At 35.0% G+C, this 27,814-nt stretch overlaps 6 protein-coding genes across 10 annotated transcripts; 3 read left to right on the top strand and 3 right to left on the bottom strand.

Annotated features, from left to right (window-relative positions):
- The first annotated feature begins 384 nt into the window (after positions 1–384).
- LOC137836657 (serine carboxypeptidase-like 34) lies at positions 385–3,559 on the top strand. Its single transcript, XM_068645713.1, has 10 exons — positions 385–753; positions 1,137–1,247; positions 1,368–1,463; positions 1,548–1,640; positions 1,729–1,817; positions 2,145–2,420; positions 2,518–2,654; positions 2,807–2,893; positions 3,112–3,217; positions 3,333–3,559. The coding sequence occupies exons 1-10, from the start codon at positions 453–455 to the stop codon at positions 3,480–3,482; spliced, it is 1,446 nt and encodes a 481-aa protein (XP_068501814.1). The 5' UTR covers positions 385–452; the 3' UTR covers positions 3,483–3,559.
- A 1,396-nt stretch (positions 3,560–4,955) lies between these two features.
- LOC137824118 (NADH dehydrogenase [ubiquinone] 1 beta subcomplex subunit 2) lies at positions 4,956–7,418 on the top strand. Of its 2 annotated transcripts, none has more exons than XM_068629578.1 (4): positions 4,956–5,177; positions 5,264–5,309; positions 5,404–5,467; positions 7,097–7,418. In XM_068629578.1, exons 1-3 carry the CDS (start codon positions 5,077–5,079, stop codon positions 5,455–5,457), a joined length of 201 nt encoding a protein of 66 aa, XP_068485679.1. In that variant the 5' UTR covers positions 4,956–5,076; the 3' UTR covers positions 5,458–5,467; positions 7,097–7,418. The 2 variants fall into 2 exon arrangements, with proteins under 2 accessions (XP_068485679.1, XP_068485687.1); XM_068629586.1 differs by lacking the exon at positions 7,097–7,418 and adding an exon at positions 6,839–6,883.
- Positions 7,419–8,863: 1,445 nt separating this feature from the next.
- On the top strand, positions 8,864–9,906 carry LOC137830411 (large ribosomal subunit protein bL12c-like). Of its 2 annotated transcripts, none has more exons than XM_068637743.1 (2): positions 8,864–9,581; positions 9,686–9,906. In XM_068637743.1, exon 1 carries the CDS (start codon positions 8,992–8,994, stop codon positions 9,550–9,552), a length of 561 nt encoding a protein of 186 aa, XP_068493844.1. In that variant the 5' UTR covers positions 8,864–8,991; the 3' UTR covers positions 9,553–9,581; positions 9,686–9,906. The 2 variants fall into 2 exon arrangements, with proteins under 2 accessions (XP_068493844.1, XP_068493836.1); XM_068637735.1 differs by having other exon boundaries at positions 9,681–9,906.
- A 508-nt stretch (positions 9,907–10,414) lies between these two features.
- On the bottom strand, positions 10,415–19,063 carry LOC137835039 (uncharacterized). The gene is made up of 10 exons (XM_068643704.1): positions 18,882–19,063; positions 18,748–18,809; positions 18,526–18,669; positions 18,144–18,254; positions 17,847–18,051; positions 17,627–17,685; positions 17,172–17,224; positions 16,865–17,087; positions 11,061–11,169; positions 10,415–10,975 (listed from the first exon to the last, which is right to left on the bottom strand). The coding sequence occupies exons 1-10, from the start codon at positions 19,021–19,023 to the stop codon at positions 10,713–10,715; spliced, it is 1,371 nt and encodes a 456-aa protein (XP_068499805.1). The 5' UTR covers positions 19,024–19,063; the 3' UTR covers positions 10,415–10,712.
- Positions 19,064–20,671: 1,608 nt separating this feature from the next.
- On the bottom strand, positions 20,672–23,667 carry LOC137832530 (protein ELC-like). 3 transcript variants are annotated; one of them, XM_068641990.1, is made up of 2 exons: positions 22,371–23,667; positions 20,672–21,131 (listed from the first exon to the last, which is right to left on the bottom strand). In XM_068641990.1, the coding sequence occupies exon 1, from the start codon at positions 23,665–23,667 to the stop codon at positions 22,429–22,431; it is 1,239 nt and encodes a 412-aa protein (XP_068498091.1). In that variant the 3' UTR covers positions 20,672–21,131; positions 22,371–22,428. The 3 variants fall into 3 exon arrangements, with proteins under 3 accessions (XP_068498091.1, XP_068497778.1, XP_068497241.1); XM_068641677.1 differs by having other exon boundaries at positions 20,672–21,083; XM_068641140.1 differs by having other exon boundaries at positions 20,737–21,491.
- On the bottom strand, positions 22,193–27,527 carry LOC137834308 (uncharacterized). Its single transcript, XM_068642582.1, has 7 exons — positions 27,167–27,527; positions 26,982–27,074; positions 26,697–26,841; positions 26,493–26,603; positions 26,242–26,324; positions 26,104–26,161; positions 22,193–25,181 (listed from the first exon to the last, which is right to left on the bottom strand). Exons 1-7 carry the CDS (start codon positions 27,458–27,460, stop codon positions 25,102–25,104), a joined length of 864 nt encoding a protein of 287 aa, XP_068498683.1. The 5' UTR covers positions 27,461–27,527; the 3' UTR covers positions 22,193–25,101.
- Positions 27,528–27,814: the final 287 nt, after the last annotated feature.

Genomic DNA, 27,814 nt, shown 5'->3' with positions numbered 1-27,814 from the left:
TACTAATGGTAAAATTTACACAATAACCAACAAAGGTGGGGTATACTCTTCTATTTTTCAAATAAAATTATATTTGAAACAAAATACATAAGAAATACAAAAAAAAAAAAAAAAAATCTGTAGAAAAACAAAGACACCAGTGTCTTAACTAATACAACAATCACCAAATCTTTATCTTTATATTAAACAACACAAATAATTATAATTTATTGCTGGTCATAAAGTAAGAAGTGAAAATAAGTAATTTCAATTAATTATTAATAAAAAAGTTAAGAAGTAAATATTCCTTAGCAAAGTAATAAATCAGTACATAAATATTTTCATTTAGAGATAGTTGAGCTTTTAACATGAATATATTCGTATAAGTCACTCTTTTCTTAAGTCTCTTCCTTATATAAACCCCTCGCCAACTTCTGAAACCACAGAAACAAACTGAGAAACACATATCAGTTATGGCTTTGTCTTCACTTATTTCCAATATTCTTCTTCTGCTTCTTCTCTCTTTCACCAAAGCAGCTTTAGCTGCATCAAAGCTTTCAGTATCTGATCATGATAATTATCTTAGCCGAGAAGTACTTGCAGAACAAGAAGCTGATAGAGTTTATGGATTACCAGGGCAACCACCAGTGAAGTTCAGACAATATGCAGGTTATATCACAGTCAATGAAACTAATGGAAGAGCACTGTTTTATTGGTTCTTTGAGGCCACTCACAAACCACACAAAAAACCTGTTCTCTTATGGCTCAATGGAGGTACGTGATCAGTTACTGACCCAAATGAATGATTGTGACAATTAAGTAATTAATGCTGATATATTCTTATACTGTCACATAATAACTCAGTAACTACTGCATTTGAAGGAATCAAAATATAAGTTAAAGTAATATTGTTTTTATCACCCTTTTACATGTTTCTTGTGTCATGTGAAGTCTTTAATAATACAAAGAAATTTTTTCCCGTGTTAGAAGGATAATGTCTTTTGCTATAAATATAATCTTTCGTGTGTCTTATAAACTATTAATTAAGTAGTAAGTTTAAACTTTATTTTGAAGAAATAGTTGGAAGCAACTAGCAATATGACTTAATAGCTGAGCGTGACACAATGTACATTACTCAAATGCATGAATATTTTCAGGCCCAGGTTGTTCCTCAATTGGTTATGGAGAAGCAGAGGAGCTAGGACCCTTCTTTCCCCAGGACAGTAGCAAGCCAAAGCTGATGTTGAACCCTTATTCATGGAACAATGGTTGGTCAATTTTTACATTCTTAAACCAGAAGTTGATAGTATTTTTGCAGCATAAACATCAATATAAGTATCTATGCTAGAAAAAGTGATGATCCTTGTTAACCAAAATGATTTCTACAGCTGCCAATCTTTTGTTTTTGGAAAGCCCTGTTGGAGTGGGATTCTCCTACACCAACACCAGCAAGGATTTGGATGAGCTTGGTGACGCCAATACTGGTAATGTTGCTGTCATCTATGATTTTTTTTTCACTTGCTTCTACAAAGAGTGATTTATTGATGCTATTCATTTTCCAACATCAGCTAAAGATTCACACACCTTCATAGTCAAGTGGTTTAGGAGATTTCCACAATTCAGATCACACAAGTTCTACATTGCTGGCGAAAGCTATGGAGGTATCTATGGTCTAAAACACAAATATATTTCTTTACCATGATTTGTATCTTCTTTTCATATTAAATTTCTTTTGTTCTAATGTTTCAGGGCACTACGTTCCACAACTCTCGGAGCTCATTTTCGACATGAATCTCAATCGTGCCAAGAAAGACTACATCAACTTCCAAGGATTCATGGTAAAACTCCCCCGTTAACTCTATAAGACGAGTAGTTCCTTTTTTTCATACCTGTGTTCATGAAGCATAGGTAAAAACAAATCAATGAAGAATAAAAAAAGACACTTCACGAAACCAATAGTAACCTATTTAACAAAGACATTGAGACGAAACATTGAACACGAAACACGTATAATCTCTAAAATGTAGAAGATTATGTTAAAAGACAGAAATCCACTAAATATTTTTTGAATTAGACAGGATAGTTTGATACAGACATATCATTTAAGAAACGTGTCCAAAACTCATAGATATTAACTAGTTCGAGAAATGATGTTGGTTGTGCAGATTGGAAATGCAGCATTGGACGACGAAACAGATCAAAAGGGTTTGGTAGAGTATGCCTGGGATCATGGAGTGATATCTGATGCGTTATACCATAACCTTACAACCCAATGCGATTTCAGAAGACGAAATCAATCAGATGAATGCAGAGACGACATGGTTAAGTTCTTCGAGGCGTATGACGTTATTGACATGTATAGCTTGTACACTCCCACATGTCTCGTCGACATCGATAGCACAGCCCCTGTCGTCAGAACCCCACGAACCTTTTCCAAACTCGTGAGCTTTCGACTAATGTTTTCTGTCTAAAATTCCACATTAACATGTTTTCTGTTTTATAGTGTATAGTTTAAATATACATTTTTTGTTTGAACAGAACGAGTGGCGTAGAAAACCAGCAGGCTATGATCCCTGTGCATCCGATTACACTGATGTTTACCTAAACAGGCCAGAAGTCCAAAACGCACTACATGCCAATGTCACCAATATTTCCTATCCATGGACTCACTGCGGGTTTTCATCCACCTTCTCTATTTTCTTGTTCATCTTTTCTAATCATGACAGACACAGAAGTTTGAGACATTACATCAACTGATGAAATTAATGTTAAAACACATGATGAATGGAACATGTATTGACGTTGTTACTTTTGTTCTTGTCCACAGTAGCATCGTTTGGAATGAGTCACCACCTTCCATCCTTCCTGTCATCAAGAAGCTTGTAGCTGGTGGTCTTCGCATTTGGGTTTTCAGGTACACACTATTTCTTAGTTTGAGATAACTAATTAATGGATTGATTCTGATCAACAAGATTCTTCATTCAGCATCCATGCATAAAACACTGATGATTAGATGTGTCACACAAGTGACTAATACAATACTGTCACAAGATTACTACAATGTTTGCTTTATCTGTCAAGTAATTAAGAGTATTGTACAATAACATCCACAAAATTTGTTTGTTTATACAGTGGAGATACAGATGGAAGAGTTCCTGTGACTGGAACCAGATACACTCTCAAAAAGTTGGGCCTCCCCATTGTTCAAGATTGGACTCCCTGGTACACTAGCCAACAGGTAAAATTCAAATCTTAACTGTGAATTGAAAGAAGAAACCACTATGAAGCATTTCATTATATGGATTTAATTTTGATGAATTGGAATGAATTTGTGTGTTATTATTGAACTACAGGTAGGAGGGTGGAGAATGGTGTATGAAGGACTTACTTTTGTGACCATAAGAGGTGCTGGGCATGAAGTTCCAGTCTACACTCCCAAACCAGCTCTGCAGATGCTACGACACTTCCTTGCAAATAAGCAATTACCATCTAAACCAATTTAATCACTTTTTTTTCTTTTCATTCTTTTGTTGTTAAGTTCTGTTTCACAATAAGATTCGAAGTTTCTTTATTCCAAAAATGCTGTTTTATGTGTTTTATGTGTTATTGTTCCTTTTGTTACAGTATATAAGAAGTTAGTTAACTTCGTTATTCACATAAACACTTTGTTAACATTTTATAATTACACAAAGAGGTTAAATTACTAATTTAAAAAAGTAAAAATAACAAAAGTAATAACTTTATAATAATGTTGATAACTAAAATATAATTTAAACATGAATACAAAATTTAAGTACAACCACAAACAATCTCATCTATATCTATATTTATAACATTAATAAAGAGAATTTACACAAATTATTATTTTATCCTTTAAATAATCATTTTTTAAACTAAAACAATCACCTATACAAAAAAAATAAGAAAAAATATTTAAAATATTATAAAATATTTATATTTATATTTAATTGAATAATTTTACTCTTTAATAAATACAAAAAATTTATTTATATACTTAATAAAATAAAAAATTAAATAATTTCTCTTTATTTCAAAATAACTAAATAATTTTTTTAAAATAACGACTACATAGTTTTTATAAAATTATAATATTTTTTAATTAATTAATTATAAATATATATATATATATTAAAATTATATATTTTTAATATAATAAAAATGCGAAGACACATGTGTTTTAAAGAAATAACAGTAAATTAGTTTGAAATTATCAAAGAAACAAAGGAGTCCAATTTAATTTTTCGTTTTTAGATTTTCTTTAAAAAACTATTTCAAATTAAATTTTTTTCATTTAGAGAGAAATGTTAATAATATTGTGCAAAAAAGAAAAATAGGTTTAATAATATGATTTTTTTTTAAATAATCTTAATAATTTAATAGAAAAACCAAAGTATGTTTTAGATTAAAAAAAAACACTTATTTACAGAAGACAAAAACATTTAATGAATGTATACAATGAAACTATATAATAATCTTATATGTGATACAATTCAGTTATAAATTAGGCTAAATTTCAAATTTGTAAAGAATATATACATTGACACTATAAAGAAAAATCTTATATGTGGTACAACCCGTTAAATTATAATCATAACTATTTGTAGTCAATCCAAATATAATGTCTATTCTTGAGATTCCTAAATGTTATTTTTTAATTCGTTAAAATATTTTTTAATTAATAACATGGCAAAATTTATACTTGATAAACATGTTTCAGTAACAATAGACATACTTTTAAGTATATTTGACTCAACATTAATGTTTAATTACAAAGTTATTAAAATAATTTATTTTTTAATGTTTGAGATGGAAAGTTTAAAAGTGATTTATATTTCTTAAATATTGTAATTGGAAATTCAAAGAAATTTTAATTTACTAAACTATAATTCTTAAAAAAAAATTATTTTAATTTCGAAAATTGATAAATCATGTTTTCGAATAAAGCGCACCGTTTATGAAGTTAGTGATGGAAAAGAAAGAAAAATTGGAGAAGAAAGGGTAAAGAGGGGATCTCAAATAAGAGGGTTCATTCGATCTGCAACGACGCGAGAATCGTGATTGAGGAAGCGGAGAGAGATGGGAGGACACGGCGATAGCACAACCTACAAAGGTGTTACCATTCATCACCCAAAGCGATGGCACACCATCACCGGCAAGGGTTTGTGCGCGGTCATGTGGTCAGTTTTCACTTCACTTCTATGCTGTTCATATGCTCCTTTTCTTTTTGCCCTAATTTCATGGATTCTATGATTTCTTGTTCCAGGTTTTGGGTAATGTACAGGGCAAAGCAAGATGCTCCTGTTGTATTGGTAACATACCACTCTCACTCGTAATTCAGTAATTCGTTCAATTTGTTTCATCCTCAAACTTACAATAGCGTCGTTTCGTTTTGGTCTTTTCTAGGGCTGGAGGCACCCGTGGGAGGGTCATCATGATGATCATGGCAAGGGGCATTAGCATTCCTTAGGTACCTCCCAACCATTTTTTTCTCCTCTCCCTGTAAATTTAATTTCCAATTACCTCTTTCCTTGTTTGTTATTTATCCGTTTATGAATTACTTAAAAAAACCTGCTTTCTTTCTTACTCTTGTTTGGTATTGCAATGCAATGTCTGTACTTTACACCTGATGCATCTCAGAAACCGTAAGATGACATTTTAAATTTGGGTTATTGTGTGGGTTTGAGCCCACTACATGATCCCCGGCCATTTGATTTAAATTATACCCCAGACACAACCGTAGATGCTGGCTGAGCTTAGTTACTACTTGAAAAAATAGGATTCGTTCACGCTCTGTTCTGGGCATTAGGCTTACACTACACGATGGCTAATGTAATAACTATTTTGTTGCCAATAGTTGGTTTGGTATTCATATTTATTATTGATTATCAATAAACCTCTTGATGTGATAAACATTTGAAATTGAAGTATAAATAATCGTTTTCAAATTCGAGATGGAAAAGAAAATCATTCATTTTCTTTGATTTCCATATGATGTACGTGTACGCTTTTGATGAAGCATGACATTTAGGGTATGTCTGGTTTTATTATTTACTATTTTCATTTTTTCTGAAAATATAAAACGATAAAAAAAAATCTTTGGAATGTTACTTCCTCTTACATTCCTAGAAGTGGGAGTTTGCGTTCCTGAAAATTTTAAATTTTGCTAATAGATTGTTTTTTCTTGTTAACGGGTTTGGTTATAATATAATACGGGGCTTGATTTGTAATTGTAAAGAATTATCTTCTTCACTGCAATCCTCATGTCATGGCTTCCAAACAAGACTGGGGTCTTCACGTCTTATTTGTAATGTAAGGCCAACTGAGCTCTACGAGGAGTGGTATTCTTGCCCATAAACTTTTTCAGGGTTAAATTTAAAATCACGGTGTCTTGACAACAAGGATCATCATTATTGTATTTTTCCCAAAGCTAGCTAGATAAAGATAATGGCTATTTGGTCTGTGCTTCTATGCGCTTGTCAATTGATTGCTTGTGCTCCCTGTGCTTTAGCTAACTTCAAAGTTGTAAAGCTATTCCTGTTTTTTCATGTTAAGCTTCGAAGTTGTTTTGGGTGACTCTCAGTTTCTGCGATTGCTGGCAGAATCACTATAGTTTTAAATTTGAATAGACAGTCTTCGCAGGGGAAGATGTGTTTTGAAGGGGTTCTTAATTTGAAAATAATTGTTGAAAGAAGGGTGGAGAAGGAACATAGTAAGTCAAATGAAAGTAACTTATTTTGAATTTGTGCCAGATAGAAAACACATAGGAAATGGAAATGATGATACAACGAAGACTGTGTTTGTAAAATTTTGAAAAATTGAATATATAAATGACTTTCAGGAAATGTAATGATAGCAGGAAATATTTCATGAAACAGCACCCTCGTAAGTTTTATTTCTTCTCTCTATTTTTACATTTACAAGAGTGATTTATTAACTTGTTACTGTTCAGTATATATACATCATCTTTTGGAGAACACGGATTGAGATTTAGAAACATCTGTAAGCCAGAAATATCTACCAAAATGAACTAGGAAAATAATTTGTTCAGAGAAGACTTTATATAATGCCAACTAACATGTAATATTTTTCTTGGCAGGCACGATATCCAAGAATGTGAAGAACAGAGCTTGAAGTGTCTGTTGCTGTGGGTGTGCTGTTAGTTGGAACGTTTACCTTGATTAATTCAATAAATTGGCTGTAAAATAAGAGATTTCTTTTTGCATGATTTCATGAGGGTTAGATATGTTTCAGCTCCTCACCTGTTAACTGAGATGAAAGTATTGCCTATGTTTTGTTGGTTTAATTATCCATTTCATCGTTCTTCTCAGAAATTTACGAGCTTGGGTTGTGTGTCAACTATGATACAATACAAGTGTGTCCTGCATTTGACAACACAATGTTATAATGCTTTTTGTTTATTTCCAAGAACTTCATGTTGTGCTAAGCTCAATAATCTGGGATCTTAGGTATAGATCATATTCACGTATGATAGAAATCATTTGCAGAATTGTCAAGTCGCAAAACAGTGATAAAGTTGGAAACATTTCCACTGCGCGTTTTGAAGAAACACCTATGTTTAATATTTTTAATTTTTAATGGGGGAATAAGTATTTTGTCAAGGATAAAATGTGTTAAGTGTTCTTAAAAAATTTCATTTTTTATTAAAGACATATTCTGAAATGGTTTAGGGCCTATGATTACTTGGATATATCAACCTTTCCACTTATAGGAGAGTAAGACACACAAGATTATTGTTTAAAGTAAGAAGGTAAGAAGATGAAATGTTCAAAATCATCATCATGATGTCATTATCATCCTGTTATGAGCAAGAATATTTTGAAAATAGTGGTCTATTTGTTTATCACAACAAAAAACCTGTCCAGTTTTTTGTCATTACATTAACTAAACTTTATTAAATATAAAATTTATAGGTTATTCTAGTTTAAAAGTTAATTTTAGGGGCAAATAAAAGGCAGAGAATAAGGAATGTCTTGTTGGAGAGAGAAGTTAGAAGGTGTTTCTCCAATTTTCCTTCCTTCTCATCCATCATCATCATCATCATTATAACTTCATTTCCATGTACTTTTTTATTTCATTACCATGCTCTATTGCTACAAAGTTCAGTTTTTGGTGCATTTGTTTAATTGCATGACAGTGCTTATCTAATGGCATCTTCTCATGCACTGTTGTGTTCTTTTTTAGGAACAAACATACTATGTTCACAAACTTGTGTTTCTGAATTTCCTGTGTAAAAATAGGTATACCATCAAAGAAAGCAAGAGGGAGGAAACACAAGAAATAATATTATTAGCAAAAAATAGAATACAAATAACAATATTAGAATACAGTAAACATTGTCATCTAAGAAATCCAAGTTTTCTTAAAAAAAATAGTTAAAATTTGTTGTAAACTAGAATGAAATTTGTTTTTCAATGATGTCATGGATCCCAGAACTGTTTTGTGTTTCTCAAAATCACTTTTTAGAACATTTTTTTTTCAAAAGAAATTTATACAAATTGAAAATAGTATTACATATATGAAACTAATCTCACACTAATCCAATGTCCTGTGCAACAATGACATTTGTTAAACCTTATAAAGCATGTTTTGTTCATCCCATATTTTAAAGGACCATATACAAAGCATTTTATATGAAAGATGAAGGAAAGTTTTCATAAAATAAAAAACAGGTAAATGTTATGTGCTTTTATCATGAAGGAGTGAGAGAAAGAATAAATAAATAAATAAATAAAATTGTTTCGGAGAATTTATCCTGAAAAGAGAAATTACAAGTTTTACCCTTATATTGAGCAGAAAGAGTTGGGTTATAGATAGAGTGAGGGGTAATATGGTAAGATGAAGCTGAAGGCCTCCATAACCAAGCCCTTCAAAATCCCCTTATCCTATCTTCAGTGTTCATTTGAGTTTGCATCACTTTTCTTCTTCTCTCCCTCAAATCCCAAACGGAACAAACCTTTCTTTCATCACAAAATGGCTTCAACAACTTTAACAACCCTTACCCTTCGCTCCCTATCTTGTCCTACACCCTCCTCTTACCCTGCGCACCTCTCCGCCAAACCCTCTCTCCAATTCCCCAACATCTTCCACCGCGCCACCACCGCCACGCGCCGGGCCCGCATCGTCGTCTCTGCCGTCGAAGCGCCGGAGAAAATCACTAAGCTCGGCGACGAAATCGCCGGACTCACCCTCGAGGAGGCGAAGAACCTCGTGGACTTCCTCCAGGACAAACTCGGGGTCTCCGCAGCGGCCTTTGCTCCCGTTGCCGTAGCTGCTCCCGGAGGAGCTGCGGCGGATGCGGCGCCGGTGGTGGAGGAGAAGACGGAGTTCGATGTGGTGATCGAGGAGGTGCCGAGCAACGCGAGAATAGCGGTGATTAAGTCTGTAAGAGCGTTGACGAGCCTGGCGCTGAAGGAGGCGAAGGAGTTGATCGAAGGGTTGCCGAAGAAGTTCAAGGAAGGGGTTTCGAAGGAAGAAGCTGAAGATGCGAAGAAGCAACTTGAAGAAGCTGGTGCAAAGATTGCCATTGTTTAGGACTTCATTGTTTTTGCTTCTTTGTTGTAGTTGAGTACACTGTAATTTCATTTCATTTTGTCTGGATTTCAATTTTATTTGTAATGAGGAAAAAATGAGTTTTTGTTTTTCTAATCTTTTTTATGCAGCTCAGGTGTTTGTCGAAACGGGGTGAACCACTGAAGGGTATTTTTATCACTAGAATAATGAACTGAATTGGGAATTGGAAATTGGAAAGGGCGCTCAAAAACCATAATCCCAAATATAATGTGGATAAATTTTACTTTATCTGTGTGTGACTATGATGTTTAATTAGTCATGTAGATTTATCTGCTGTGGATTTTCACCTTTTAAGGAGATACTCAATTTCTTGCACTCTGCCCATTTATTTTTTTCAATCTGTACTTTCTGCTTTATTGTGTGCTTTGGGACAATCTTGATTCTTGAGGTTTGCATGATTGTTAAATTTGCGGTTTTCAGCATCCAATTTCATTTCCAATGCAGTAGAAGATTATAGAAATGTTCAGTTAATGGTAAGCTTTCTAATTCTTTTTGTATGTCAAAGCCTTCAACTACATTCCTGGCAAACAAAAGAAAAAGTCTGTCCATCCATGTTCAATTGAACTTTTGAAAGATGTGACTTTTGTATGAAAATTTCGTATCTGATGATTCTTACACCAATTGTTGAGAAATTGTTAGAGTATTTTAATTGAGTAAATTTAATTAGGACAAAGAAAGGTGATCATAAAAGAGCTAATGAATAAATTTTAAAAAATTATAAATTAAGATAAATAGTGGACTAGTTATTAATTGTTTTTCACTTTTTATGCTATAAAAAGATTGATTTTTAAATATTTTAAACAAAAAAAATTGGGATACACACCCTAACAAGTTTGAAGACTTCATTCAATCCATTGACATTGAAGACTTTCTCTTCTTTCAATGTTCTTTCTTTCTAAACATAGATTTAAGGCAGGAAGAGCAATTAACTTCCAATTACACCGTGTAACTCTTACATAAAATAGTAAACCTAAAGGCTATGAAACAATAATCTAAGAATAAATAAATGGAAGAAATAATTATAGGAATCAGAAGTGCCAAAAGTTGATTTGAGTTATAACGTTGGTGAACCCAAAACGATGTTGCAATGCTTGGAAATTTTAATTTGATTAGGGTTTGGGTTACTGAAAAGGAACTGGAACACCATGGTTCTTGTTGACTATAGCCATGGCCTGGTAGCGAGTACCCATACCAATCGGAACACCTTCATCGGGTCCTTCCCAAAAGGGAGCTTCACCATCACCAACAAGGCGCCAGTAACCTGTTCGCAGGACTTCAGCCTGCTCCTCCGTGCAGTTCTGAAGGAGTGCATCAACACGAAAATTTATACCAAGAGAACCAAGAAATTGAGATTGAGTAATTGGCCCGTGGACAGACACTTCCCCTGCATGTGTTACCAAATTAGTTTTTTAGTCTGATTTTAATCATCATACTATTTGTTAAAACTAGAGAAAAATTTGGAAGCACACCCGAAGCTTCCTCTGCGGAATGCCTAATGGAAGCAAAATCAACATATGCACTGAGATCGGCTGAGCCAGGTTCGTCTAGAAGGTTCACGAACTTGTGTTTTCGAATTGCCTGCATCAATCCAAACACCATAAGAGAAAGCAAGAGTGAGGAAAGACAATCTACATGTAATATTTCAACTACAAGTATTCAGATATTAGACTGTACTGTACATGGTACTGTAACCAAAAGTTCATGACAATTACCAGCATAAAGAAACTTCAATTTAATTTTAGGATGACAATCATTGACAGTAACATGTCTTAACCATTCCCATGGTACAGTAAAACAGATTGCGGTAGTGGCATTGATTACAAATAAACAAGCAAGAGTAGAAGAAAAGACAGATACCGAGGTGGCTAGAATCCTCCACTGATAGAAACACTCAGAATCTGTATTATTTATAGGAAATGGGAACAGTTTCAGAAGAATAACCCCTCTGTAACCCCAGAGTAGAGCTACTACAGAGATGCAAACAGCATTCCTTTTCCTGCTTACCAGCACACTGACAAATTGCATACATAACTGTGACAAAAACCCAGGCACTTGGGGAACCATCTCTTAAAAGTTAGTGTTGCATATTCAGGAGAATTATGTTATAATTAAGTGCAGATTCTATTTTATATTTATTAGGACAGATTTGTTAGTGATTTGATTTGATTTGTACAGCTTTAAACACTCATTATTTCTGGCTTTCATTGCCTATTATTTCTTTCTTTAATTAGGTTGTAAAACAGTCTATAAATAGAGACTGTAATCACATTTGTAAAATATCTCAGAAATATATTTCACTTATTTCTTTCCACTTGGTATCAGAGCTCCTGATCTAGGAGACTCTGCTTCCGCAAATTTTTTTTTAGCCTTCATTGCTGTAATCATTTTCCTTGACAGCCTTCATTGCTGCAATTATTTGTTGGACAGCCTTCATTGCTGCAACTTTCTATTTTCCTTATCCTTTCTCCATTGACCACCACCACCACCTTGCACCATTGACCACCACCGACCACCACTGCCGTCGCTCGCCGGAAACTGCACCGCTCGCCGGAACTGCCACTGCTCGCCGGAAACCGCCGCTGGCCGCCTGAAACCGCCACCGGAAAATTTTTCCGGCAGATTTTTTTTCCTGTGTGTGTGAACAGGATCAAATTTTGCCAATCTGAAAAACTCAGTTGGTTTTGAACTCTCATGGACTCCCTTAGTAAGCCATCTAGCTATTGTTCCTTTACTATGAGTGGTAAGAGTTCTAGTTTTTTATCCTTTAATGCTTCTAGTACTGAAAATATCTGGATTATAGACTCTGGTGCTACTGATCATATGACACCTCATTCCTCTTCTTTTTCATCCTACACTACTTTATCCGGTAAGCCATATATTACTATTGCTAATGGTTCCACTACCCCCATTAATGGTCGTGGTAACATTCACCTTCAACCTTCATTTCCTTTAAAAAATGTGCTTCATGTTCCCAAACTATCCAATAACCTCTTGTCTATTCAAAAGATTACCCAAGATTTAAATTGTACAGTGGTATTTTTCCCTTCCCATTGTGTTTTTCAGGATCTTGTCACGGGGAAGACTATTGGAATTGCTAAAGAGCAGGGCGGGTTATATTATTTACAGCATGAAGAAAGTAAAAAGGGTGCTAGACTACAGGCACACACTTCTAATCTTCAGCAAGGTCGTGAATCTTGGTCATCCTCTCAGATATGGCTTCAACACAGACGTCTTGGTCATCCTCCATTTAGTACCCTAAAGTCCTTATTTCCTGTTTTATTTACAAAAGTGTCTGCTGAGTCATTTCATTGTGATGTTTGTCAGTTTGCTAAACACCATCGGACAACTTTTCCTCCCAATGGTAATAAAAGTTCTAAACCTTTTGATCTTATTCATTCAGATGTATGGGGACCTTCACCTATTCCTAATATCTCGGGTACAAAATGGTTTGTTTCATTTATTGATGATTGTACTCGGGTTACTTGGTTATTTCTCATGAAAGATAAGTCTGAAGTTTTTCACTTGTTTGTAAAGTTTTACAGAATGATTCAAACACAATTTGAAAGTTCAATTAAGAGATTGCGTTCTGATAATGGAAGAGAATATGTGAACCAAAACCTTTCCAAGTTCCTTGAGGAAAATGGAGTTGTTCATGAATTAACCTGTGTGGACACTCCTCAACAAAATGGGGTTGCTGAAAGGAAAAATCGTCATCTCCTTGAGGTTACTCGAGCTTTACTTTTCCAAACATCTGTTCCTAGATCTTACTGGGGGGAAGCAGTCCTGACTGCCACTTATTTGATTAATAGATTACCCTCTCGGGTTCTAGAGGGTGTTACTCCTATTCAGGTTATGACCACATTCTATCCTTCTATTCCCATGTTGAATAGTCTTCAGAATCGTGTCTTTGGTTGTCCTGCTTTTGTCCATGTTCATAGTCCTAATCGGGGTAAGTTAGATCCTCGTGCCATCAAATGTGTCTTCATCGGTTATGCCCCCTACAAAAAGGGGTACAAATGTTATCATCCTCAAAGTCGTAAAGTTTATATTTCCAAAGATGTCACCTTCCATGAAACAGAGTCTTTCTTTCCTAGTTCTCAGCTTCAGGGGGAGAGTATTCAAGAAGCTGAGGACCTTGAGTTGCCACCTTTTCCTTTGTTACAGGATTTCGTTCTTAGGAAGGATGACAAAGACCCTGCACCAACATCATTACCAGAGAAGAATAATGAAGACAAATATTTTGGAAAACAATATCAGCGAAGGCAACAAGAACCCGTCCTGGTCGAACAGCAACTTCAATTGTCTGAACCGGAGGTAAGAACTCATACCAGTGAGACTCTTGAGGACACCTTAAATACTGCTTTTGAACCTAACCTAAATGATTTACCTATTGCCTTGAGAAAAGAAAAAAGATCTTGTGCCAAATATCCTATATCCCAATTTGTGTCTACAGAAAAACTTTCTATGCAGCACCAGAGTTTTCTTTCAGCTATTGATTCTATCAAAATCCCTACATCGGTACAAGAAGCCTTAAAAGATGATAACTGGATTCGAGCCATGAATGAAGAAATGAGCGCGTTAGAAAGGAATGAGACTTGGGAGATTGTAGAGAGACCAAAAGATAAGAAAGCAGTGGGTTGTAGGTGGATATACACAGTTAAGTATAAGTCTGATGGCACACTGGATCGGTATAAAGCAAGGTTGGTTGCAAAAGGGTACACTCAAACCTATGGGATCGATTATGAGGAGACTTTTGCTCCAGTGGCAAAAATGAATACCGTCAGGATTATTCTCTCCCTGGCGGCACACTTTGGTTGGGCAATGCATCAATTTGATGTTAAAAATGCCTTCTTGCATGGAAGCTTGGAGGAAGAAGTATACATGGAGATTCCACCTGGGTATGGTATTGTTAATGAAGGGAATAAGGCGTGCAGACTTAAGAAGGCCCTATATGGTCTTAAACAATCACCTCGTGCTTGGTTTGGAAGGTTTACTCAAGCTATGGTATCTTTGGGGTACCGACAAAGCCAAGGTGACCATACTCTGTTTATAAAACATTCTCAGAATGGTAAACTCACTCTACTTTTGGTCTATGTAGATGATATGATTATTACAGGTGATGATGAGATTGAAAAACAAAATTTGAGGGAGAGACTAGCTGCTCAATTTGAAATGAAGGATCTTGGGAAGCTGAAGTACTTCCTTGGGATAGAGGTTGCTTACTCGAGACAGGGCATCTTTATTTCTCAAAGGAAATACATCCTTGATCTTCTCAAAGAGATTGGTAAGTTGGGTTGTAAGCCCACTGGAGTGCCAATAGAGCAAAATCATAGGATTGGGAATGATGAGGAAAACCCAAAAGTGGAGAAGACACAATATCAAAGACTTGTGGGAAAACTCATTTATCTTTCACACACTAGGCCAGATATAGCCTATGCAGTTAGTGTGGTTAGTCAATTTATGCATGATCCAAGAGAAAGACACTTGCAAGCAGTAGATAAAATTATTCAGTACTTAAAAGCCTCTCCAGGAAAAGGATTGCTATTCAAAAAGGGGGAAAACTTATCCATGAAAGTATATACTGATGCTGACTATGCAGGATCGATTGTTGATAGGAGATCCACCACAGGCTACTGCATGTTCTTGGGTGGAAATCTGGTGACATGGAGGAGCAAGAAGCAAAATGTAGTTGCAAGATCAAGTGCAGAGGCAGAATTTAGAGCCATGGCTCAAGGGGTGTGTGAACTCTTATGGATGAAGATCATACTTGATGACCTAAAAATAAAATATGAAGCTCCTATGAGTTTGGCATGTGATAATAAGTCCGCTATCAGTATTGCACACAATCCGGTTCAACATGATCGAACAAAGCACGTAGAGATAGACCGACACTTTATTAAAGAAAAGTTGGATGATGGTCTTATAGCCACTGAGTACATCCCTTCAAGACTCCAATTGGCAGATATGTTTACTAAGGGACTTCCCGCAAAACAATTCGAAGATCTTACTTGCAAGTTGGGAATGATAGATATACATTCACCAACTTGAGGGGGAGTGTTGCATAATCAGGAGAATTATGTTATAATTAAGTGCAGATTCTATTTTATATTTATTAGGACAGATTTGTTAGTGATTTGATTTGATTTGTACAGCTTTAAACACTCATTATTTCTGGCTTTCATTGCCTATTATTTCTTTCTTTAATTAGGTTGTAAAACAGTCTATAAATAGAGACTGTAATCACATTTGTAAAATATCTCAGAAATATATTTCACTTATTTCTTTCCACTGTTAGTTATTAAGGGGGGAAGAACCAAGACACTAAAGCATTTCACTCAGCATATTATTCCATGTCAGACTAACACCTTATAATACCCTAAGAGTATTATTCAGGGTTTAGGGTACTTTCTCCCAAATGAGTAACATTAACAACACATCTCATCCTTCCCACTTTTTCCTATTCGTTTCTAATCCCTCCTCTCAAACACACCATATTTTGCGCCCACGTGTGTCTTCGTTTGAGCTTTTCTCAAACTCTTGAGTTAACTCTTAAATTCTTAGGAGGAGCATACCATCCTAGATAGAGAAAATGAGTTAACTTGCAACGAAACTCTTTTTTGAGTAAACTCGTGGCAAACTGATGTAAGTTTTCTAGTCAAGAAGCAATTTAATGTGTTTGAAATCAAATGTAATAGCCATAATTTTACCCAACAACAACAATATTTTATTAGACTCACTCCTATTTTAATTGTTTACTTATTAAGATCTTATGTTTTTATGAATTTATATATGATTTAGTCATCTATGTAGGTTAATCTTATTCAGCATTAGAGTATTATCACACTTTATTATTCTGATTGCTATTTTTCTTTATTATGAGGAGGAAATATTAAAATATTATTGCATTAAGAGTATTATGTTATGCATATATGTCATTAATAGAATTGCTAACATTATTTATAGTATTAGGTTAAACTCTTACAAGTTTGCAAGTTGATTCTACAAGTCGATTTTACAAAACTTTCACAACCTTATCTTTGACCATATGAGTTCCATCAACTACCCTCTATATTATCATAAGGTATACTCAAAAGAGATAGATTGTGATTTACTGTCACTATGCTTATTATTTTTTATCAGAAACTTAACCCAACATGTTTGCTTATGCTGATATTTCCATGGTATTACAATACAAGACAAAAGGTTGGATACGGGATACTATACTACACTAGAAAGCAACACTTCTAAAAATAAGATGAGAAAGATGCTAGACCTGGAGACTGTCCGAGATTACTCCATTCAAGCCATAGTCAATGATTAGAGCTCCTCCACCATCAGAACTTATCCTGTCAGCAATGGTTTGGGTCAACTCCATGGCTTGGGGACAAACTTCAATTTGATTGAGCTCAGCAAATTCCTCAGGTGCAGCCCATTTCAACCTCTTTAATAGATAGAGAGTAGCAGGTGTTGGCTGTGGAGAAAGAACAAAACGAAACCTATTCGATATATGTAAGAAGTATCAATACACTAAACCCAGAGGAAATACAATTCAAAAGTGTAGATTACATTACAATACTTACGATGAATCTTCTGCCACATCAACCATTTTCTCGCACCAGCCTCTAGATGCTTTCTGCAGTGCCCAGACAAAGAAATCATTCTTCAAAGAATGTAACACCAAGAGCAATATAGAAATTGTAGGAATTGACAGAGAACTTTGGATTTCATTTTTTTACAGCACTTATACAAGGTATAGTATGACACGACTTATATTTTAATAGACATTAAGGAACTAGAACAATCAATTTTGCCAAGCTAAAATCCCCTTTGAAGCAAGAAGGGGACGCAACAATTGAGGTTCAAACTTATCTGTCCCGAAACATAGCTGTGGATGAAAAAATAAAAAATAAACATAGCTGTGGAAGAAACATTTGAAAGCAAAACTTAGGAGATTTCTGAATTTAAAATCTTAATTTCGCAGCTTCATAGATGTTCTTAGTTTTAATTCAGCTTAATAGCGCAAGCATTCTATTACCTGAAACTGGTGGACTGGTAGGGCATCAAAGAACTCATGCGCAATTATAATCGTTGGCACTGGAGCACAACAAAAGCAATAACTTGGTCAGGGCATTTTTTGAATATAGTTCAATAAGATGTTTTAATGCAACACAGAACAGAATTGGAAATTCATATAAGAAGTTGCACACCATATTTTATGCCCAAAAGTCTATTTTCATTGGAAAAGCATTACATACATCCTGATGGAATCTGCTCCAGCGTTGCATGCCACGATACAGGAGTGCCAAACAAAGACCTGGCAGTTCTTATATCAGTATCTTGAGAAGCATTCTCCTCATCAACGCATTTCAAGTTCTTCTGCTGAAGCTTCTGCAGTGCTGGACTGCATTCCACCAGGTGCACGTGCAATGACTCAATGAAGTTCTTAAACTTTGAAGCACCCTATGAAGAAATTAAAAACTTCCACATGTAATTGAGAATGTAAACAAAAGGTTTTTAAACAGAAATTCAAGCATAAAAGCACATCATCATACGCGAAGGAGATCAGCCATGAGAGTTCCTCGTCCGGGGCCAAGCTCAACTAGATTTACTCTTTGAGGTTGGCCCATTTGCTGCCAAAGACACATCACCCAGACACCAACCATCTATGTTTGAATAAACAAGGTATTAGAAATTGAATCATTGTCATGACACCTGGACAATCCTAAACTGTTTTTCATGCTTAAATAAAATAAAATGAATTTCTCCGCAAATTTCAACTTATCAATAAACTAATCAGTAAAAAAAATCTCATGGTAGTTCTTCTAAAAGATTTAAGAAAAAAATATTTTGTTTTTCATTGTGCTTTCTTTTCTTAGAAATAGAGACATTTATACAAACATTTCTAGTTCAAAAAATGAAGATAATTCACCTCACCTCACCGAACATCTGGCTAACTTCAGGAGAGGTGATAAAATCACCCTCTGCTCCAAAAACATCTCGATTGATGTAATAGCCAGCTTTAGGATTTGTCAAAACTTCGGACATGTACTCACCAACGGAAATAGGGCCTCCACGAAACTGAGAATCACGAATGACAAAATTTAAAACGACGAAACCCAAATGCTAAAGACTCAATTTTTATGAATAGAGTAAAACCTTGATGATGCCCTTGAGGTGCTTGACGAGCTCAGAATCGGAAGTTGGGTGGTGAGAATGGTCTGGCATAGGAGAGAAAGAGAAGTTGAGTGAGTATAATAAACAAAGAAATGAAGGAAAATTGAAGAGAGTACCAGGTGGATTGTAAAGGGTAGAACGGTCAATGGAGATTGTGGCGGCAGTGGTCTCTGAAGGAGAAGAACAAAACCTTCGATAGTGGCGCGGCACGGTGGGACGATGAAGTGAGTAACATTGGCGCAACACTTTTCTCAGCATTTCTTCTTTACTTTTTCCTTCAAACGATCGAAGTTTTAAGTGATGGGGTTTTATATGTAACATATGATTTTCTAACAAGATGAAACTCTAGAATTTAAATAAAATTAATGAGATTAAAGTTTTTATAGTCACAGTAAATTTATTTTCTTATTATACTAAAACAAAATATATAAATAATTTTTATAGTGAATTTTGATTATTTACTTAAATTAAAAATAAAATATTTGTTTTTTTCTAAGACCAATGTCCAACCAAAAATAGTACTCCTTTACGTGCTTTTTTATTTTTCTTTTTATAATTTTCATAATGTCATTTATTTCTTTGGATATAATCATTATTAGATTATTTCAATATTAATCATAGACTAAGTACATGAAGATAGTATTCTTAGACTATTATAAACACATTGCAAATTAAAAAAAAAAACTACTAGTATTTTATGTATTTATAAATAGATTTGTTTATAAAAATGTTTTCTGTTTAAGTGTATAATAATTATAAAACAATGAAAGAAAAAGTATAGAGATGTTTTGTTTATAAAATTATTCACGATTTATTTTTTTTGTGAGAAAACTAAAACCCCGTGTAAAATGAATTGAAGAGAGTAGCATTGTAGTCATTATATTGGTTGAAGTCATTAAACTTACCTTTTATTCGAAATTAATCTAGGTTATTAGAAAGAAAGTTTATATTTACTTTTTTTATTCTTTAGAGACTTACTATAAATAAATTACCTAGTATTCTTAGTATAAGATTATTTACAGCATAAAGCATCTTTGATGAGGATAACATAACACAGTTTTGAACTTGAACAATAAAAGTATTTCGTATGATATATAAACAAAAAAAATATATCAACTAATGATAACTTAGTTAATAAAGTCATTTATAAAAATATCATTTAATTGATGTTTTATTTGTAACATTTTTTAAGTTAATATCAAATCAATTTTCAAGGAGAGATATTTTAGAAAAAATAAATTTTGAAATAAAACTAGTACTACAAAATGATTTAATTAGAATTCTTAATTATCGTGAATTATTATTTTTTATTAATATTTAAATTGAAAGGAAGTGCTTTAACACTTTTTCCCTAGAGTATAGTATTCGTTAAACTCTAGAAATTTAAACTATAAGGTTTTTTTTAATCAGCAAACACTATAAGATTATTAGTAAAAGAATACTAGTATTTGTGCAACAATGTTTCAATGTTTTTGGTTGTCTCTCTTACAAAGTTCATCGCATTTTACAATGAAGGAGAGAAACTGACGCAAAAAGATAATGTATAAATTACTATATATATATATATATATATATATAGGTAAATTAAGCATACAAATTTTAATTTGTAAGAAAAACATTTTCCAATTATGTTAGAACACCTCTTGATGAGAATTTTAAAACAATAAATTAAAACTTCCAACATTTTATGATTTTTAAGAAATTTCAATTAAAAATAGTGTTACTAAATATTTACTAAAAATATTGTGTAACATTCTCTCTATGCATTAAATTAAGCATACAAACCCTCAACAAGTGAATTAACTGAATTCTTAAACACCAAAAAACTATCGTATGTCAGATAATTTTGTCGAACCCAGAATTAGAGATAGAAACAGGTCCAGTACCTACCTATTTAATACAAGAATCAATCAATCAACTCATCATTTATTTAGCAGTAAAGAAAATAAATTCCAAGAATTGGAAACAGTCTAAACAATTATGATTCTATTAGTCATAACTCAATGACGCCCATCTCAAAAACATCGAATCAATTAAGTTCCAAATCTGGTGGATCCAGACAAAGGAGTGCCACTGCTAAACGAAAAATGAAAATTTTGTAGAACAAGGTTTGGTTAAGACATATTGATCTGCCTCTATCTCCCATACAATTTCATTATAGGTACAAACAGACTCGTACAACTATCAATCGAAATGATAAAATTATGATTAACATATTTGACTGTCCTTACCTCTCTTTCTGTCTCATTAGAGGAGCAAAGGACAAGGACAGGGAAAGCGAGAAAGAGAGATGGGAGCATAATATTGTTTGGTCGTGTCTACAAGCAGAAGAATGCAAGAGTCTCAGAAAAGCGTATTGTTAGCACCTCTCAGGAAAAAAAAGGGAGGAAGAATTTTCAGCAATGAATTTCACTTTATGAATATCAGCAAGAAATTGTGCTTAAATTAGTTATAATCCCGGCATCACTAATTCATGCACATATTTTAGACCCCATATAATCTGTGCCAAGTTGTGTAAGCATGGATCCAGCATTAATATAATCGAACTAACAAAACGAATAAATGACCAACAATCCTATTAAATAGATCATGTCAGAAATAACAAAGCAAGATGCCCTCTTCTTGAAATTGTCTGAACTTGGACAGTGTGTGTATGTTCATTGAACTCCGAAACAGCACATATTTACAATCCTCTGGCCTATAAAATGGCCAAATACACTACAAAACTGTACAGGCACAATTGAAACATTTCACAAACATCAGTCACCTGTTCTAATAAAAATGGTTCACAGGAATATATTTGAAAGAGAAAAAATAAATGACTGTACAAACTTATAATACATGACAATTTTTAGTTAAATGACAATATGAAAACTCTTTTAAACAGCACAAGAAACATTCTTTCTAGTGTCCGACGTAAAACCCCAACACTAATGGCATTGTTTGCACAGAGGCTTGGTTTAAAAAAGAAACTGAAAAACTATATTGCCAGCTTAAACCACATCTAATTTCAAATTCGCATCACCATTGTGTTGGTCCAAGCCGAAGTTTACAATGACATTCAAGGTTTGGAATGACAATTCTACCTAGAACTTATGGGTATTCGCCAAATTCAAAGAAGCCCCAACGAGAATTATTGATGGGCATAAGACAATATGAACCGAAGTGTACAATTCTTCTCAAACAATTAGCATCTAATAATTTTATCGAAACAAAGCATAAAAAATGCCTTCATATTTAACTATTGCATGCGAATAATTTGAAAAGCGACAGGCCAGGTACAACAGCAATGGAAGCAGAAAAAAGTATATATCCATGGTAATATACCCATTGTTTTAAAATACAAGGTGGAACAATCTATGATCCATAAGCATGTATACTCCTAAACAATAAAATTATACATAGAAAAGATTGAGCAAACAATCCCTCAACCAAAATTTCAAGAAAATCGTATTATTAAGACTGTATAAGAACGATGGTACAGCCTCCGGTTAACAATTTCAAGTTGTTGAAGGCTGTAACAATATAAGAACCAATTCATGCTATCGACTACAAGCAGACTCAAAGGGAAGAAATAAAATGGCAATCTATAGTTCTGTACTCACAATGGCAGATCTCAACGTCTGAACCACCCTCGAACAAAGTCACAAAAGGGTTCAAGTGTCAGCTACCATAATGGTGATTCCGAGCAGCCATATTGGCAACCTGAGCCTGCAACTGAGCCGCTCTAACTTTCGCCGTGGTGGCGCGGTGAAAGAACTGCTCTCTGGACAGCGCCCTCACACTCCTCAAGTACTGATCAAACGGCACAGCCCCCACCTGAAGAGCCTTATCCAAGGCATAAAGCGTGTCCTCGATAGCCAAATCAGAAGCAGTGCAGTCAAGCATCTGCTTGGAGAGAGCATCCACACACTCAAAAGCCTCCTCAGGATTGTCCAAACTCCCCATCTTCTTCCCCTGGTTATCCCTCAACCACCCCTCCAAAACATCAGTGTTCATCAACACAATCTGCAACTGCTGCTCCAGCGCCTCCATCTCCTCCTGCATCTCCTTCAACCCCCTGTTGAGACTCTCCTCCCGCTGCTTTAACACGCCCTGCAAACCAAACAGCCCCTCCATCTCACCCTCCCTGGTCTTCCTCAACGCGGAAACATCGCCATGAACCATCTCCACAAGCTTGTTAATCGCGTTCCGCTTGAAAACCTCCGAAGGATCCTCCGTGGTCTGAACCCTAGAAGCGGGAGCAGGGTAAGGGGAAGGAGGGTAAGTCCTAGAAGGGGGGTGAGGGTGGGGGTAGCCAGATGAAGAAGAAGAAGAAGATAAATTGGAAGAAGAGTTTCCGAAACTGGGATGGGGGTGAGGGTGAGGAATTGGATTGGGGTTGGGGTTTGGGTTTGGGTTTGGGTTTGGGTTTGAATTAGGGTTCGGTCTGCGTTGGGAATAGAGGGGAGGGTCACGACCGAAGTGGAGGCTAAGATTGAGAATGAGATCAACAAGGTTGGAACTAGGGTAGGTCCAATTCTGCAAGTAAGGGACGGAAACCAAACCAGAAGGGTTAACGTTAGGGTGGGGGCGCTTGATGATCATGTCGCGCGTGGGATTCACGTAGACGCAGGGCGGGTGGCGGGGGTAGGACTCCATGAGCCAGATGACGACGGGGATGTTGTAGGTGACGCCTTGGAACGTCATGGGGATGGTGCCGTCGGCCTGAAGGAGGTTGACGGAGCGACCGTCGTTGTGCGTGAAGGAGGCCGTTTTGGGCTCGAGCGAAGGGAAGGCGGTGGTGAGCGCCACCAGGTGCTGGCGGATGAGCCACTTGGTGTCCTCGGAGTAAGGGACGGCGGAGGGGCCGCGCTGGGAGAGGACGGAGTTGAGGAACTGCGTCATCGCCGGTTGGACCATGCCGATTCCGATTCCGATTGGGGTTGGGAAGATGAAGCAGCTTAGACTTGTTCAATCAGCTATCTCTCTCTCTCTCTCTCAGATTGTTTTCTTCCTTCCTAAGCCAATTCCTTCATAACTTTCACGCATTTCAATTTTTCTCTCCAAATTCCAAACGCGTCACTGTTTATACTTTTTCTTCAGCTTCTACGAAAACGCCCTTTCCTCATTTTTTTTGTTTTAACTTCTTTTCATCAATCAAAAATCCCAACAGGAATCACTTCTGCTGTAAATTAATTCGTTATCCCCAAAATCAACATCACATTTTATTATTTGATACAAGGTAAGTCAACATATTAATAAAAAATTTACCTTGTTGACACTTTTTAATAAAAGAAACACTTTAATTTTCATAAATTTTATTCCAAATTTTAAATTCTCATTTTCAAAGTATTTATAATATAAACTAACGCAATTAAACTGTCTTCTATACAAAAATGAACAGATTAGGATGAAACTAAAAAAAATAATGGAACACACACATATTTTATTAATATGTCTGACTTTATTTAACTTTTTTGATATTTTTCCTGAATATTAGTGCTTGTATTTTGCCTCACTTCCCTACATTTGCTCTAACATCTTTCTGACTCGCTCTTTTCCCCTTTTTTCTGTTTCAAACCTCGAACATTCCACAAAGTAAGGTTGGGGTGTTGATGGGTTTAAAGAGAAGAAATCAAGAATGAAGACTGTGACTGTTTTGGTATAACTAATCTGAGAACTTATCAACAGAGATTGAAATATTCATTTACAACAGACTCTCCCAGAAGTCCATGCTTGTGCATAATTGTTAGCTAAGTACGAAGCTAAACAAAGATTTTTCATTGCTAAATGGTGTGTCCCTCTTTATATTGATTCACATAATGGGACTCATGCATACTCATTAATGCTTATTTATTCTGTCTACGCTCTTTTATTTTTAGTGTTCAGATGTATCAAAAACAGTTTGAGTGTTTAGCCTGACATTCGTAAACATGAAAACACTTCAAAGTTTAACTTAGAATTAGAAGTAATAAAGAAAAAAAAAATGTTGAAGTTAACGAATGTTTTAATTTTCAATAAAATGTAAAGTTTTTATTCTTAACTTCGAAAGTAACTTCGAACCAGGAAAAAGTAACTCGCAAACCACTTATCTGGGCGCAAATAACAGCATTGAGATATAGTTTTGTTAAGAAAGCATCCTCCAGCAAAACAATATATTAAACATTTAATTCAAATACAGTAGTGAAACACCGATCTGGAACAGGAAAATCAGACCCTAAAAATACCTCAGGAAAAAATAACTTATATTGTATTTCCTATATGTCTGTTAAGACAAGACCCTACCTTGGTATTACATAAATTGACTGAGGTACTGAAATTAGTAAATCGTTTCCCAGGCTTGAGGGTGTTAAATCACAAAATCTTCCACTTTCTCTCAAGGGCACCAGTAATCCTTGTAATACAATAAGCAGCACTTAGCGGGTACCCCGAAACTGCAATCAGAAACACAATGATGTAAGAAATAAAAATATCCTGGCTGGTACATGTTAATGATCATGCAGGTAGCATTCTAGATATTTATTATACACTCCAAGTTTTGACCACAAATTGTTACAGTAAATGAAAATAATCGGTAGGGTGTCGGACTGGGGGCTTTTACTCAGCTTAGCAACAACTTTTACCATTCAAATTCAGTTCAATTTAAGCATGAGATCTGTTAATGCGAAAGACAGTGACGTTGGCTTCAAAGAAAACATCCCACTTTGGTTCTGTATGAGGCCATCCTATTTTAAAAAGACTAGTCATTTATAGCATGTTTGGATATTTGTTTCCAACAATGCAAACTGAATTTCACCACTTCCAAACAAAGTATGAAACCATCAAGCAGATATTTCTATCTTTCACGTTGGACGGACTAAGTTTTGATTAGGCCACTAAACACACTACTACAGGTAACCAAACACGCCATTAGTATTCTACATAAAATGCAACAAAAGAACCAAAGTGGGAGACTGCTTTAACAGGAAGAGCAAATCCGTGTTTTTGTGTTTGCCGGTATTATCAAAGCTAAGCTAGTCTGGTCCAACCGTGAGTTTTTTACAACATTTGGTAGTTAAAGAGCTTAGCATAAAATAGTTTACTTTTTACTCTTTTTAAAATGGAGCCTGATGAATAGAGATCAGGTGGCCTGACCAATTTATACTTTAGCAAAATTTCATGAAACTCTTCATTCATTGTTTAGAAATTTGAACAGACAACATAGAAGGGGCATGGCAATCAGCAAGCACTTACCAAAGACAGACAGACACAACAAAAGAAACCAATGGAGCCAAAACCCAAAATTGACCATCAGGAATATGCACATAATTACCGAGAAAATAGTAGATAGAAAAAAATAAGTATGGATAATCTTACTTGCTAGATAATCTTCTGTATAATCTGTCTCAATCTTCCCATGGGCCATTGCTCCTACCTGAAATTAGAATATATTAATCGTTAAGCATTCAAGGAGAAAATAAGCATAGAAATTAAAAGTTGAACTGGTGAAAGTACCACAAAAACAAGGTCCGTATTGCTGGAAATAGTTGATACATAGTCATCCATATCTACAAGGTTTTCTGAACTATATGATAGACCTGACATTCAAGAGAAACAACCACTTCTATTATTTTGAATTACATTGATAAAAGAATTTATCAAAAAAGAAAAGTTAAACACAGACTTCAACATTAGGATTTGGGATCTTCCAGCAGTCAAGAAACAAACAAGTAAACACCAGCAACAATCAAGAGCACACAACACACCTATTTTCCGTGAGTTAACAGGCAAATACTGTGTGACAGGATTTTTTATGGTTCGGAGGAGTTTCTCGCGCTTGCCAACAGCAGATATGCTCAGTTTTTGAAGCAGTTCCACTGCAGTAAAAGTTTAAGAGCAACAGATGAGAACTTATATACTTTTTCCTCCCAAAAAAGTGAGACCTAGGAAACAAAATTGCCAAGACTTACACATAACACCAGCAAAACGTTTGAATGTTCTGGGAATTCGAACAAAGGGCTTAACCTCTATAAGAACACCTTTCTCCGTCCTTATATAAACACTTCGCAATCTTCCAGCTTTATTCAGTGGGCTATCCAGAATAGATAGCAGAGACTGAAACAAAACACCATTTGACATATAATTAAAAAAGATAGTGAATCATTCTAACTGCATAACCTCAAACAAGTAATTTCAAAGCAAAATTCACACAAAAGAGTGAAGAATGTGATGATGTATTTAGAAAAAAGCTTTACCTGATGTGTAATATCAGGCCTATAATCTCCAGGATTCTTGTTGTTTTTGCGGAGGAAATTGGCATGGTCATCGGAGTTCAAAAGTTGATATGTCTGCAGTGCCACAAAAACAAAGAAAATAATTGAGTTAAAGTGAAAGTAAAAAAGAAAAGAAGAGTGAGAAATAGAAGAGTATGAAGTAGAACCTTGCCGACTTTGGCGACTTCGAGAGAAGCTTTTTCGAGGATGAAGATGACGTTGGGTTTGGTACTGTTTTTCTCACTGGGCACAATTGGGATACCACTCAATTCATCCTCTTCTGTTGGTGCTGGTTCTGATTCTCTTTCTGGTTCTGGTTCTGGTGACGGTTCCGGTGACGGTTCTTTGCTTTCTTCGGCAACAGCTTTCTTTGGTGGCGGCTGTTGGTGTTCTTCTTCTGAGTACTGTTTGGATTGGGAGTGCTTTCGCTTCTTCCCCTTCACACCGAAAGGTCGTGTCATTGCCTCGGCCTCAAACAAATTCCAATTCTCCAAACTCTGCTTACACTTCCTAGGGTTCTTCTGATTTTGCTTGTGCCGTTTTATTAGAGCTTATAATATGGTACACACAGAACCTTGGTCTAATGAAGGGTTGATGAAAATCTCACCGTTGGATACTAATGATATGATATGATTATAAAAATATATATCTTTCTATACTAGACTAGATAAAGGAATTACAATGTTTTTTTTTTTTTCCTTATCAGTTATACAGTTTAGTTTATTTAAAATAAAAAATTAAATTGATAAAAAAAAATATAAATTGGTAACACATAGTTTCTCGACTTAAAAAAACAATATATTAACTTCTCAATT

This window comes from Phaseolus vulgaris, chromosome 11, assembly GCF_000499845.2.
Source record: "Phaseolus vulgaris cultivar G19833 chromosome 11, P. vulgaris v2.0, whole genome shotgun sequence".
NCBI classification, from domain to species: Eukaryota; Viridiplantae; Streptophyta; class Magnoliopsida; order Fabales; family Fabaceae; genus Phaseolus; species Phaseolus vulgaris.
The sequence above is the reverse complement of the archived record's forward strand: the minus strand, read 5'-3'. Positions and strand labels throughout refer to the sequence as shown.